Genomic DNA, 15,084 nt, shown 5'->3' with positions numbered 1-15,084 from the left:
TACAGATCATAATGTTGTTTTACTCTACATGATAAGTTAGCAGGCATTTAAGTTAATCTAGGCAGTGACCATCTCAGGGTGGTCTAGGGGGTCTGTCAACTCTGCTAAAAGGCTGGAACTGATTGAGTCAAAAGAAGAAATACATTAACACTGAAAGGTCAAGTCCACAATAGGACAACTTCCTAAAAACTGGAAACGCTCTCACCTTCGCTGCTGTGCCAACATTCCTGTTATCGGAATCAGAAACCCCAGATTCGTCTCAGGCCCTTCCCCTCTCCGGCCTCACAGCCCATCTATCCAGCTGGGGCTTGATTCTCCTTCCTTACCCAGGACCAACCCTATGGTGCCACCAAATCCCCACTGGGTCAAGGAGATGCCAAAGGGGAGCCCAAGACACCTCCCACCACCACCTGCCACCCTGAGGGGCTCAGGCACCATGGCCACCGGGCTCTAGCTGTCTGATCCTGACAGCAGTGAAATCGACAGAGAGGGTCACACCACTGCTCTCATGGAAACACAGGGCACAGAAGAGAGGGACCAGGGAGGACCAGAGTACACTCCTGCAGGAATGATCGCTTCCTGCACTGGCTGCGGCCCAGGCTCCTTTCTTGGCCCCACCCGGTCTGCACTGCTGGGGAAGCCTCTCCTGGTGGCGCCCCTCCTCAACCGCCCCCATCTCCCTCTGCCTGTTTAACACTCTTCTCTCCATGGAGCACAAGGCTGCGAAGGGCAGGACCCCACATCCCACATCCCAGTGCAGAGAACAGAGCCAGGTGCTCGGAAGGGGCTCAAAATACAAAATCCCAAATTCCCATCTTTCTATTTACTGCAGTATTTACTTCAGCATCCCATGTCCTGTGAATAAGCAGAAAACATGGTGTTTCCACTTGTTGGAAGTCTTCCAGAGTTAAAATTCAGGGGGTACTTAGTAGCATCCCCACACACAGAGCAGGCATTTTTCAAATTCATTATCTGGCGAGTTAATGTCACAGAGGCTCCTCCCAGGACACCACTAATAGAGACACATTTTCTTCTACTTATAATACAACTAACTCTTAAAACTCCCAAAGGCGTCTCCCAGCACTGGCAGCCCACGTTTCTGGAGAAAAGTGCAGGCCTGCTGCATGAACACCACCACGGCATCAAGCCACATGGCCAGGTTCTGCCTCGCTCACACCTCATCCCTGGCTCCCCGCCCTGCATGGTCCCTTCTGCATCTTGTCCATCCTGCATCGTCCTGCAGCTGCTGGCAGCTTTCTCAGGCTCACTGCTGGCCCTGTGTCTGGGAGGCTGCCCTGGTGCTCACGATGAACCCTATGGAGAGGCCTGGAAGTGCTTGGGCATGCGGGCCCCCATCATCAGGAAGCAGATGTCCCAGCGAATTTGCCTGCGTCCCGCGAGGCTGGGACACACTGACAGTGATTCTCTGCTCAAGTGGAATTGCCGCCTGCAGGCCTGGTGGGACACTCTTCCTGACCTTTCACGCTTGGCTCACGTCCCCACCCAAGGAGACTTGGACCCCACAGACGACCCCTCCCTCCTCCCAATTCCTCCAGTGTGTGCACAGCATTCAGACAACTCAACATTCCATATGCCTCACAGCATTTGCTATAGTTTCATGTTATCAATCTCCTCTCTACAGCCCCAATAGTCCTAAACGCCCAGTTTTGCTTACTTATGTGATGTTATAACATATTAAGGTAATTGTGGCAATTAAAAAATAACTTGCTTTAAATTCTTTTGCTATATAGAAATAAAGATTTAAGAGGCAAAAATCCATCTATTATGTAAATATATACATTACATAATATAATGTAATTATGATTTAATAGCATATTAACAGTATTATTACATCATTAACATTACTGTTAATATTAGTAATTAGCAGCATGTAACGTACTACTTTATACACAGACACATACACACAGAATCAGACCTTCCCATCTCTGGTTTTAAAGAGCTGGATGTAATGTGCTCACTCTGGTTGTCTCCGTTACGCAGCTGGGTTCACTAAGTCACCGGGTCTGTAGACTTGGTCTGAGTTTTGAGTTTCTAGACCCAGGCTTCACCCTGGCCTGCCGCCCACCCCTCCTCTTCTCGGGGACCACACACACAGGTGGCATTTGGCCTTTTCCACACTAGCCTTCGCATCTGGTGACGGTTCTCTGTGCTTCCAGTTTGCACGTTTTCCACTGACCATCTTCCAATTAATTCCAGATTTTGTATTTTCCACTTCTAAAATGTTCATTTGGTTATTTTTTATAGATTATAATTCTCCACCTTTCCACCTGTCTTCCTACTTTATTGAACCAATGATCGCATTACCTTAAAGGCTCTGGCATCTCGGGATCCCACGCAGCCTGAGAACTTGAGGGTGTCTGTGGCCCCGGACCCCTTCTCCTGGGGTTCTGCTCCCCAAGTCCCAGCTGCTCTGACAGCTTCAGACCCCAACCTGCCTAGGGAGCCCAGAGAGACAGGGCCTTCCACTTGGTTCCTTCTCCCCCACCAACACACATGAACCACGCTGGGCCGACACCCTAAGAGAAAGGTGGGGAGTGTGGCACTCTGCCTGCCCCTCTTCAGGCTGCAGTTCAAGGCCTGCGGTGTTGGATGTGGATGCTTGCTAACACCCTTGCACAGCTGTCTTGTCCATTTCGTCACAGCCCTTATGGCTATTTGCAGCAGGAGGGTGAGTGCAACAGCAGTGGTGCCCTCACGCAGAAGCAGAAATCTTCCACATGTGGACAGGACATGTCAGGCAGAGCACTCACTAGGGGGGCAGATGCCCAGAGAGACCCCAGGCCAGTAGGAGCACAGGCCCTCGGCCCCAGGCTTGGGACCATCTGCACTCCTGGAGCAGGGCAGGGGGACACCTCGAGCTGTGAAAGAACGGTCAGCACGGGAATCACCACTTCTGAATGTTCCGCCTTTGAGCGTGTGGGAAATGGCAGCCTGCGTTAATCCACACTGCCCTGACGACCAGAGCTGAGCTCTTCTCCCTGCTGATGGCCCCAGGGCTCCTCTCCTGTGAGCCTCCACTCGCACCTGCCCCCACCTGGAAGGCAACCCAGGTGCTGGGTCAAGGTGGGGCCCTCCCAACGCTGTCCCGGCCCCAGAGAAGGCAGCTGTCTGCACCACTGCTCACGGACACCTCCCGTCTCCCTGACAGCTGCGTGGTCCACGGGAAATACACACAACAGCTCTGGGAATCTGGGAATGTGGTGTTGGCCTTGCTCTGAGCTGGTGCTGCACAATCTGTCTTCTCTCTGTTTAAAATCTCACTAACCTGACCCCATCCTTGAGGCCCAGCCCGGTTCACCTCATGAGCTCCCGTGCTTACTGTGGACCCCACAGGGAGCGATTTCCTCTACCTGCCATCTCCACAGACAGGAGCCAAAGCCAGCAGGATCTGCACCCGTGGTGCCGCACGTGGGAAGGCAGGCCCTGGTGCTATGTGCAGTCTTCACCACACCTCACACCTCACACCTCAGAACAAGGACGGCAAGGACGGCTCCACTCACACTCCTGAAGGCCGCGTGGGCGGCACCCCACCATCCCGCAAGGACTGGGTCCTCTCGAGGTGCATGCTGCACACCCTGGGATTTACTTTTAAATAGAGGAGCCTCGGAAATGAGGACAACCTCATCATTTTAAGCAATAAAAAAGAACATCCACGACATACATGCTACACGGTAATGAACACAGAGCCCACTGTGAACACTGAAAGTGTACGCACGGTAAGAGTTTGAGAAAGGGGATAATGGGATTGGATTTAAAGAAACAGCCTATCTCTGAAATCCTATGGGACAGTAAAATACAGAGCTACAAACCAAAACTCAATTTTTTTCAGGGTAGCATGAACAAGTTATTCTAAAATACGAGCGAGCACTTCTGTCCTCACTTCATGTCCTCCACCCCAGGAAGGTGAGCTCTGTGAGTCAAGCTGCTCCCTGCCAAAAGAGAACGCCCAATGTCCACCCGTCCTCGCGTCCTGAGAGAGCAGTGCTTTAAAAGATGCCCACCTGAGGTAACATTACATCACCAGAGAATCTTAAAAAGAGGGTGGAATGCAGAAGGAATCCACGGTGAGAAACAGCTCAAGAAGCTCCTGTAGAGAACACTGAGCACTAGAAATGTTGACTCAGAGAACAATACCGGGGTCCTTTGTCCTCATGGATGCAAGTCCAGGATGGCTGGGCAAGAGCAGCTGAAACAGTGCAACGTGCTCTCCTCTCCTACACCTGCCTGGGCAACTTGTTCCTCAGAACATCCCTCCAACCTACAAAACACCTCCCAGAGGAGAGAAGGCAAAAGATGACAAACCCCACTAGGAGAAGGGGGCACTCAGGATGCAAGGGGGAGTCCGCTGAAGTGAAATCCTAATGGCTCATCAGCATGTCTGATGTGAGGGGGTGAGAGGTCACCCTTGGGCAGCCGGCGACGACGGTCAGAACGTGATCGTGCTCCTGCACCCGCCAGCCTGGAAATGGACAGGCGGGCACACCATGTGCTGTGCCCCCAGCACTGCCAGGGAGCAGAGGGTTGTGCCCTACTGGCAGGACTGTGAACCTCAACAAACTTGTAGCAAAATAACTGACACCATTTAGTAAAGTTCAAGGTACATTTATGCCATTTTTGAGAAGTGACTCCACAGAAACACAACCAGCAACACACGGAGGTCACGATCTAACAAATTAAATAATTAAAAGATTATGTTATTGGAAGAAAATGGAAGTGAAACTGGTGATGATGCTTTTAGGTACAAATAACCACCACCAACCAACCAAAAGTCCAAATCAAATGGGCTGACCCCAGGGCGCTTGTCCTTTTATATCTGGAGACAGACATGGGGTCAACGAACACCCCACCCAGCCTTTGGGGGCAGCTCCATCCCAAGGCTAGCCCTGGGGCTCATCCGCGTCTGAGTCAACCTTGGCTCGTGTCGGGCTCTGAAGTGTGGCTGTGGCCAGAGGAAGGCCAGAGGGTAGGGATTCAGTTCAGTCACCGCCCATTCCTGAAGGGCACTCCAGTGGAGCCATGCCAGGCAGCACAGGCCCACCAGGTCCGCTGGGAGCTGGGGTAGAAGGGAGGCCACTGCCTCAGGTGGGCTGCTAATGGTGTGGAATGGCTCCTTGGGGAAGGGCTCTGTGCTTTCCAGAAAGAAGGGGGAAAGGAGGCAGGACCACACACTTGTCAGGAAGTTCAAAGCCATGGCCGCTCTTCAAAAGACAAAATGAAACAAAACTTCAGACCCCTCATTTAAATCTCAAAGAATGTCCTAAGGTTATTTACAAAGTGGTCTACATGAGGGTGATGTCCAGTCCACACAGAGGAAGAGAAGGGTGCACGTACGGAGGACGTGTGGAGACTGGCTTGCTCAGGCAGCGCCTTGCTAAGGGCAGCACCAGTCCTCAATCAATTAGGTTTCTCTCCTTTACATTCCTACTTACAAACTGCCATTCTCACCCCTGCCTTAGTCCGATCTGAGCGTGGAAGCAGTAAAGGACGGCCAGGGAGGCTGTGTCTACTGGAGCTGCAGAGCTGGTTCTGCGCACAGGCCCCAAGTTCGTCCTTCCTCCCACACAACTCCTGACCATCCCGCAGAAGGGACGGCCCTGGAAGGGCGAGGCAGGAAGGGGTCAGATCCAGCCCCTCCCAGGCCTGGGCTCTGCTGGGAGGAGATGGACCAGCTGTACCACATTTGTCTGGTCTACAAATGAAACAGCCTGTGCAGGACGGCACTGAGCCAGCATGTGAGCGTGGGCACTTGCAGGCACATGTGCAGGGCTTCTCACAGGGTAAACCACGGATCTGTCTGCTCCAGTTTTGGGACCAAAGACGGAAGAAGAACATGCAGAAAGGCGCAGGGGTACGTGGGTGAGGAGTCTCCAGGGGCTGGGAGTCAGAGCCCTCAGCCTGGTAGCCCACCTCCAACTCAGGACAGAACCAGCCCCTAACCTCACACGCACACTCCACCAGCACCTCGTTCAGCAGCTGGGAGAGCTGGGACAAGTCTGAACCTGAGAGGGAATCCCTGCTGGGGCGGCAGATGTACCTGAAGGAGGAGTGCTCCACGTGTACCGGAAGGGAGCCAGGGGGCCCGGGGCCTGCGGTGCCCTTCCGAATGAGCTTGCCCGTGTTGGCGTCATAGATCCGAACTTCAGGACCAGCCTGGGCCCTGGGATGGACAGGCGTCGGATGGAACACCGCGGCTGGAAGTGCACTCTGCCTGTCAGGAAAGGCTGCCGGGCTTTCCTCCCTGTGGGACGAGAACGAGGCCATGAGGAAGCACCGGAACTGACGCCCAGCAGCCACCACTCAGGCCTGAAGTGGCATCTCCCTCCATCTGAGGCGAGAGCCTGCGCAGGTGAAGACACGACTCTTCTTAAATTCTAGGGCCCAACCCCAGTGCGAAAGCGACCCAAGGTGCTGCGGAGAAACAGGCCTGCGGGGACCTCAGCATGGAGTCTGCATCTGTTGCTTCTCTGATATCTAGTGCAGGACGTCACCTCTAAAGACTATACTCAAACTCGACAAACAGCAGGAAGCACTTTTCAAGCCTTTCTCAACAGAAATAGGCATTCCCGCTTTTCGCCACTGTCCCAACATGTGGGACAACTCCCTCCCACAACTGTGCAGAAGATGGGACCCCCTCTTTCCCCTTGCCTCCCCTTTGAGCTTTTACACTCTGCCACCTGGCCCCATTCTCCACCCGTGTCCCTCGCTGTCAGCCTCCATAAAACCTTCGTGCAGTTTATGTGACTACCTCCCAGTCCTGAAAGAAACACACACAAACTGATCCACTGCTAAAAGCCAGCTCCGCTGTCAGAAGAAAAAGCAGGTCTCTTCCCTAGGTGATGATGTCCCACAGGTGCTTCTGAAGACAAGCTGTGCTGGGGGAGCTCGGAGTAATGGTAGGGAGAGCGGCAGGGGGGCAGGTGAGAGGCCTCTGGAGAGGGAGGCAGTAGCCTGTGGGCACCGGCAGACCTGGGCCCTTGGAGCCTCCCTTTTCTCACCTGCACATGGGGACGACATGGGGATGACAAACCCAGCCTGGGGTGGGCACAGCGATCACACAAGACAACCTGCACAGTGCTGCGAGCAGGAGGCTGGCGGCGGAGGTCAGCTTCTAGGATGAGACAGGCCTGCCCAGGACTGAGGGCGCAGGCACTCCGCGGGACCCGCCACAGGCATGGTGCTCACCTCTGTGCTCTGCCGTAGTCGTCCCTGAGCGGGAAGAGCTGCTCCTCCACCTTGTCCCACCGCTCCAGGCAGCTCCACAGCCAGTCGGGGTTGACCACGTGCAGCTGCCCGCACTCCTGGGCCTGGCGCACCTTCTCCGTGCCTGCGATCAAACAACTGCTTCAGTTCAGCTGCTGTCGAGCGAACACTATGCCGGGGCCCTGTTAGTCAGGCAGGCGGGAGAAGGACTGGGACGCTGTCTGGGTCCAGGAGGGGCAGCCTCGCAGCAGTGGAAGGAGGTCAGACGCGTGGGGGCAACGTGTGTAATCACCCAGGACTCTCGGTGAGCCCCTGCTGGCACAACTCCCGTATCTCAGCGTCTACTCCAGAGCCTCAGCTCTGGGCTTCACTGCTCATCAGCTCCTGCCTGCCCTCCCTCGGCAGCCTCCAGGCTCTTCCCCTGGAGCACTGGGCTTCCGTCTCCTGGGATGTCCCACAAAGCATGGGGGGAGATGCTGTGTGGTCTCACTGGACGCAGTGTGATGCCCACAGACACGCTGGCCAGAGAACAGAGAGGGGAGTGATGTGGATGACAGATGAGCCCGGGATCCCAAAGCCAAGTACTCTAGCTCCAGGCACCCTGACAGGTGAGTTGTGGCGCCTCCTGTTTCTACAGGACGTTTTCCCGCTGCCTCCACACGCATCCTGGTGTGAAGCCCCAAAAGCCTGAGCCACACCCTCACCTCCTCTGCACCCTGTTGCCTTCTGCCCTAGAGCCGCCATTTCTCACTCTTCCCCAAGACCACGTGCTTGGCGTTCCTAAAAGCTCCTTCTATCACTGCCACCTGCTGAGAAACTCACCACAATATGCTTTTCTTGCTGCACCGAGTCTCAGGTCCTCTGCTGGACATTCAAAGCCCCCATCCCAGCTCCCCTCTGCCAAGATCACATTGTTACCCCACAAGCCTGCCATCTCCCATCCAGCAACAAGGCCAGGGATGGAATCCAGGCAGGGGAGACCCACAGCCAGGTCGGGTGTGCAAGCAGTACAAGTGGGATGGGAACAGAGGTGCGGGTACAGTGCCTGACGTGCACGCAGCTGCATCTTTTCAAATGTCCTTAGTTGTCAGGTGAGGACAGCATCCTGTTCACCACAAGCTTAGGGAGGACCATGCTGCATCATGACCACGAGAACACAAAGGCCAGGCCAGCTGTTGTTCCTGTCATCAAACACGTGTCTACAGGCGAATGAGCAGCAACGTCAGGATCTAGTGGGACGACTAAAGGGCAGGCACCTAGGCAGGGGACCAGGACCAGGTGGATATATTCACTGACCTCAGAGACTCCTTCCTTGCACTGCCCGCTGCTCAGGAGAGAGCTAACTCGCTGCATACAAGGATCATTTTAGGCTGCCCCTTACCTCCCAATGAGAACCTTTCAACATTTCACACTGAGACGGAAACTTCTGTTACCCCTTCACGCAAAAGCTTTTCTGAGCACATGCGTGTCATGTGCCACATGGCACACAGGGGACCCATGAGTCAAGCACACCCATGCGTGGCATTGCAGAGCCTGCCCTGTGCCCTGGGGCAGTCATCCAGAGCCCAAGCTCAGGGGGTGCGGCACAGGAGGATGAGGGGGCCCACAGCAGTCTTTGGGGAAATGTGAAACTGGTCATGAGGAGCATTCTTAAACAGCAATGCAGTTGGTTTTTTTTTAAGCAACTAGGCATAAGCCTTCCTTTACGACCTGCCCATCACAGAGGGGCTGCTTTACTCGGCTGCAAGCACTGGAGTCTGAGTGTCCAAGGTGGATTTTTCTGTAACAAGGCAACAGGCCCATCCTTATTTTTCCAACTTCAACCATTTCTGTTGTGTGTTGCTCCAGCTGAAATCTTTGCATTCCGCTTTTTAATTTGATCTTTTACCATCTAGACTGAGTGTCCTGATAATTATGTAATTGGCCCTTAATCCCTCCTTCATAAACTCACAATAGTCCGTTCCCCTCCCACGAATGGCTCGCACTACGGTGGGAGATCCTGACTTTACACACAGCAAGTAGGGGCAGCTGTCCAAGCAACTTGATGCTGTACCGACAACATGCAACCAACACGCACAGGAGAGCATGCTCGTGCATGTAAAGCCCATACGGCACCCAGAAAAGCAGTCAAATTAGACTCTCACCAATGCATAAGCATCAATAAGCTCTTAAAAGGCAGTGATTCAGGAAAATGCTTCGGAAAATCCAATGTGAAATCAGCAGCCATGCTGCTCTGTGCGAGGAGCCCCGCAGGTCATCCTTGTTCCCCCACAGGCAGCACGGGGCAGGGAGGGACGGGGAACCCCGCAGGCCACCTTTGTCCTCTCATGGGCAGCACGGGGCAGGGAGGGAGGGGGAGCCCTGCAGGCCACCCTTGTCCCCTCACAGGAAGCACAGGGTAGGGAGGGAGGGGAGGACTCACCTGCCCGCGCTGCGACCAAGTGGGTGGCTCTGTTGGGGTCGTTGGGGTCCAGCACCAGCTGAGTGAGGATCTTCGCTCCGAGGGCCGTGGCGTGGTAATGCTCCCGGGTCTTCTCTATCGGGAAGTTTGTTGGGTGCAGCCCACTAAATATTATGGCGACGTCTGCCAACACTTTGCTCTTGAGCTCCGGGACGATCTTCCGGATGTCAGGGGCCTCCTGGATCTCCCCACTGAGGAAGCGGTCGTACTTGGCGTAGTAGTCGGAGTGCACGCGGGCAAGGATCTCTTCCAGGTAGACCAGGTGGTCGTCGTCATCGGTGTCCTCCTCCTCCTCCTCCTCCTCCTCCACGCTCTGGTCCAGGGACTCGCCCACTGTGATACCCGACTGCTCGCTGTTCTGGGATTCCGTCTCGGCCTCCTTCCTGTCGGCACAGCCACCCCCGAGCCCGCAGAGGCTGTCCCGCTCGCTGTCCTCTGGCATGTCTGGATGGGCACTGGGCGTGGACTCTCCGCAGTGATTTGCTCCTGCAGGCCTGTCACCTCCTGTGCCCGGGAGGCCGCCCTGCGGCACCACTTTGCTGGCATCTCGTGTGGCTTTAGGCTTTTTCCGGCCCCTCTTCTCCCCACTTTCGCCATCAGAGGCGGCGGAGGACGACTGACCCTCTGACTCGCTGCTGCTCTCACTGTCACTGGATAAGTCAAAGTCCAGGTCAGCGCCCGCCGTGCCCTGAGCGGGCCGCTTTTCAGGCAATGTCCGACTCTGCTGTGGAGCACTCGCTGGGGGACCCCTACCATCGGCCAAGGGGGTGCGGGTAGCAGGCCGGGTGCCCCTCTCCTCCTCCTGACAGGGCAAGGGCCAGTCCCCCCGCAGAGGAGCGCCTCCATTGAGTTCCCTGGAGGGCTTCCCAAGCCCGTTACTCTGCTCGACCCCAGAAACCTGCCTTCCTTCCTCAGGGTCCTTGACAGACGGAGCTTGCTCTGTGAGCTCGGCGCCTTTGGGAGAGTGATTCACTGCGTATGCACACAAAAGGAAAGGCCACTGTTACTTACTGTGAAATGTGGAAGCAGTCTCGTGACCAGCCTCACCCACACTCCAGATCTGGGGTGGGAGACTTCTGCCGGCAAGGGCCAGAGAGCAAGTTCTTCAGGTTTGGGGGCCACGTACTTTTGGTTTCTACACGACTTAAAAATGCACTCGACACTCCCAGGTTACAGGCTACGGTCAGACAGCAGCCGCCCCGCTTCGCTCCTGCAGGCCCCACTTCTCTTCCCAGATCTCTAAGTTCTACATTAGTGACTGCAGCAATTACTGTAGGCCTCAAAATATCCTATTTAAAAACTAAAGATCATCTGAAACACTAAACCAAACCTTTACATTTTCTTCACAGACTTTGGCTTCACGCTGCCTGACAGGTTAGACCTGGTGGTTCCTCAGGCTCCAGGGCACGGCATCCGTCATCCACATGCTGGAGCCTCTATACTCGTCTACTCTCTCCAAAGAACCTACAGCCAAAGTCCTAGCGTCGTGCTTGACTTTAAGCAGAACTGGAGTGTAGTATTCATATTATTAAATTAAGCAGTATTGTTTAATCTTTGCTCAACCGGAAAAGTGTTTAGGTTAGTACTATTTAAAAAAAAAACCCAAATTGACACCAAATAATATCATCCTGTTCAACACAACATAAATAAACCCAACCACCCCCGTAACTACTGAAAGATAAACAAAGCGCATCTTCAGTTTCCAGCAGCCACAATAGAGAGGAGCAACAGAGGAGCAAAGAGTGAAGCCCACGTGAACTCTCTCTCCGCTGACCAGGAGGTCACCCACCTCTCCTTCTCGCCTGAGACTCCCGGGGCCCAGACGGAGCATTGATGTCTCCTATGCCCTGGAAGTACACGTATTTCTTCACGGTGATCAGATTGGGGGCAAACTTCCAGACATCTTCTCGGTCATCAATAATGCAAACCATTGAGTCTCCACAAGGAAAGAGATTTCTAGAAGTAAAAATGTATCAGAACTAGTAATACCATTTACAAAAAATAATCATCAATTAAAAGTCATGATAATTTTTATACATAACCAGTAAATAACAGATTAATCAGAAACAGATACAAACTACTCTGAGGGGCTTTTCTTTAGCTCACATTTAAACTCTCAAAGTTTCCAGAGAAAGTGCCATTGAAACAGTCACACTCTTCTCCACTGTCCCTGATATTCCTGAAAGCAGCAGTCAGCACACTTTCCTTAAAGGCCAGGGAATAAATGGTTGTGTCTGGGGGCACTGCCGTGGTCCCAGCAAAGCCACAGGGCCAGTACTAAATAAGTGGGTGTGGCCACGTCCCTGCATGACTTTATTTACAAACACAAGTAATGGGCACCTGCTTCCACAGGTGAGGGCCTTCAGTTATCGGCAGGGACTATGACCTTACTCAAATCTCAGCTGGTTGAGATAACCCACCGTCTCCTAGTGTACCTACATGGCATCTTTTCAAGTCCAAAAAAGTGACTGCTATATTTCCAAAAGCTGTTAGGGCATAGGGGGTGAGCAGAAATGTTAACAAGGGTCCAAAAAGCCATCTAAGGGATGCAGGCATGCTCTGTGACCCTCACGTGTGAAATTCAATTTCTGTCCACAACTCAGATTTAGAGAGGCTGGCTCGTAGCATTCAAAATTCAGAGTGATCAGTGCTTCTTGCCTGTCTTCGAGGATCAGGAAGTAAACCCAGGAGAAAGGCCTCCACGTTTAGGTTCCCCAGCTGCTAATAAAGGCCACAACTACCCAGAAAAAAATGCTCGTGTGCCCAAAATTTCTATTAGTGTGTTTGCCATAGGTGAAACACAGGGTACCTAAAATAACTTACAATTAGTGCTTCTGGCACATTTAATTCCAGACGAGGGGGAGAAAACCCACACCACCTCCAGACTGGGGAAGCAGGCCCGATTGCCTGTGTCCACCGAGACCAGCAACCCTCGCCGTGTCTGACGGCGAGCAGGCTCCTTCTTCTCTTTTGGGTAGCCTTTCCCTTTAATAAACCACTAACACTGTCTCTTTTTCCTTTGTCCTCATCAGTCTGCTCCCTCTGACACTAACCAGCAAACACGAGGTCGTTTTCTGAAATAAATCCTTTCAGACTCTCTTCTTAGTTCATATGGACTTGAATAGGTCTCCGTCTGCGAGAACACCCTAAATCTGACCACGAAATGTTAGCTGAGGGTGGCCAACACCAGCCAAAAGGCCACCAAGGCCACAGCTGTTATTGTCCAAGTCTCATTAGGAATCAACATCTGTGAAAACAAGTTATGTCTGATACAGTAACATAATGGGCGGACCTACCCTTCTGGGTAGAAATGGGGAAATCCCTTGTACAGAGCAAGCCAGAGATTTCCAAGAATGTAAAACAGCCTTTTGATCAGTGGTGGGAGAGCCCCCTCCTAAAAGCAGAGAGGACAGGAAGGGGCAGACGGTGATGGGGACGTGAAACAGGCAGAGTCGGCAGAAGGCACTGTGACTTGGGGTTTTACAACTCACTAGGAGGATTCAAGCATACAAGTTTCTAAGGAAATATAAACCTGAGATGCCAACACCAATGCCAAAAACACCTTCTTTAAACTCGCGACTCAGCCAGAGCGCCCGCCTTGCACTGGGGGATGCCCTGGGGGCCCTTCTGCCCAGACTGCCTCTCCACTGGTCATTTTCCATTTCCTATGTCCCCCACCCCAGCCCTGCCCTCAGCTCCCTCGTCCAATGCCCTGTTCCCTTGGGTTCCGGCCTGAGTCCCCCAGAGCCTGGACATTCAGGGAGAAGCAGGGAGGAAGGGGTCTGGTTTGGAAGCACAGCAGGCTCCCTGAGAAACGGGGAGAACAAGCACAGAATTACTGCTCTGAGGTCCGAAGCGCAGTCCTCATAGCGAGAATTAAGAGTGAGCTTCAGTGGTAAACACACCAGGTACATACCTAAGGTTGCCTGTTTTAGAAAACGGGTCAATACATTCGTCCCTCGACAATATTCGATGAGAAAAAAGCTTCTTCTCAGGATCTAAGAAGCCTTTGAAAAGAAAACAGACAGGTCACATGTCTAAGATGCACTGCCAGCGCGCTGCGCACACGGTCAGCCTCTCTGTTTCCGTATAACATCAGAGACTTGGAACATCACATGTCAGCATCAGATACATCTCTCTTTTCAGGTGAGACCGTCACTCACTTCTGGTTCCTTTTCTCTTATTTTAACGTGTTTAAGGGCATACCCTCGTTAAACGTTTAATAAATTTAACATTACCTGGAATTTTGCTAAGAACAGAAGATACAGGATGAACAAAGCTCAGTATCACTTCCCTAGGAAGCTTAGAGTCTGCGGGGCAATAAACACAGGAACACATAGTTTCCACCCACAATAAACATGTGAACAAATAGTTTCCAGCCACACGCTGTGTACAGGGGGCCAGGATCCAAAAGGAGCCCAGAGACTGGAGCAGAGGTGGCAGACCCGAGCTGGGAGCTGAATTCTGGCTGTGCCACCACGTGCAGTCACCCTGTACCTTCAGTCACTTGTGAAGTGGAGGGGGAGCTGGACACCTTGGCAGCACTTTTAAACTCATGCTCACAGTATAATCTGGGCTTTCTCAAGACTTTTAGGTTAAATCCCATTAGTGTTGCCTACACACAGACACAGTAGCACAGCTTCCTGTCGTGACGTGTGTCCCCACCATGTTTAGTCGCCACGTTCATCAGACTGGCGGCCCGTGAGCGACTCCCTGTGCCATCCACACCCTGCACACCCTCTGCAACAGGCTGTCTTACAAGTCACCAATCAAATACACAGGTTTTATTGATTTCTACTATTGGCTGAAATACACACACCACCATTAAAACAAGTCTGTGCACCTCAAAGTCCTCTCGCAAGCTGTGCCACGAGTACTGCCCTGGGGGTCCATGTGGTCTCCCTGGGGACCACTCTATACAGTAACCTCCAGATGCTTATATCCTTGGGATTACCGAGTCATGAGCACTTCATTAACAGAAAATGCTCGCTCTTACAGAATGTAATTCTTTGTGAACAGTGAAGCTGCTCAGTGGCTAAACCTAAAATTTATTAATACAATTTAGTGTTTCTACAATAAATGAAAAGCACCTAAACCTCTTTACAGTTCCATCCTAATCATACTAAAAATACACATTCTGTGAAGATGGTAACTTCCAAAATCAAAAGTGGATAGAGAGAGGAAGCTATAGAAAAACCACGGCTGTCAAAAAGACCGCGGTCAGGGACCAGTGAAAGCCTGGGCCTCCCGCTGTCGTCTGTGTGAATTATCACAGGACCTGGACAATCTGTTGATCCCTTCCAATGCTATGATCACGTGTAGATGCCAAGCTCAAACTCCTTGAAGCCCACCACACAGGGATATTCCCCCCCCGCCCCGCCCCCAGCCGTCTCTCAAAGCCA

General features: G+C 52.8%; 1 protein-coding gene across 5 annotated transcripts in view; it reads right to left on the bottom strand.

The window, feature by feature from the left end:
- The window catches only part of CTDP1 (CTD phosphatase subunit 1), an 81,372-nt gene that overhangs the window by 45,086 nt on the left and 21,202 nt on the right, over positions 1-15,084 (bottom strand). For all 5 annotated transcript variants that reach the window (XR_011542136.1, XM_070627927.1, XM_070627928.1 and 2 more), the window contains exons 6-10: positions 13,599-13,689; positions 11,472-11,638; positions 9,644-10,654; positions 7,204-7,345; positions 6,056-6,259 (exon numbers count right to left, since the gene is read on the bottom strand). Coding sequence is in view for 4 of the 5 variants with exons in the window: in XM_070627927.1 (XP_070484028.1) it covers positions 6,056-6,259; positions 7,204-7,345; positions 9,644-10,654; positions 11,472-11,638; positions 13,599-13,689 (1,615 nt within the window). In the remaining variant the exon portion in view is untranslated. The remainder of the gene's footprint in view (positions 1-6,055; positions 6,260-7,203; positions 7,346-9,643; positions 10,655-11,471; positions 11,639-13,598; positions 13,690-15,084) is intronic.

The sequence above is a fragment of the Equus przewalskii genome, chromosome 7 (assembly GCF_037783145.1).
Source record: "Equus przewalskii isolate Varuska chromosome 7, EquPr2, whole genome shotgun sequence".
NCBI lineage: Eukaryota > Metazoa > Chordata > Mammalia > Perissodactyla > Equidae > Equus > Equus przewalskii.
This window is presented reverse-complemented; position numbering and strand designations above follow the sequence as displayed.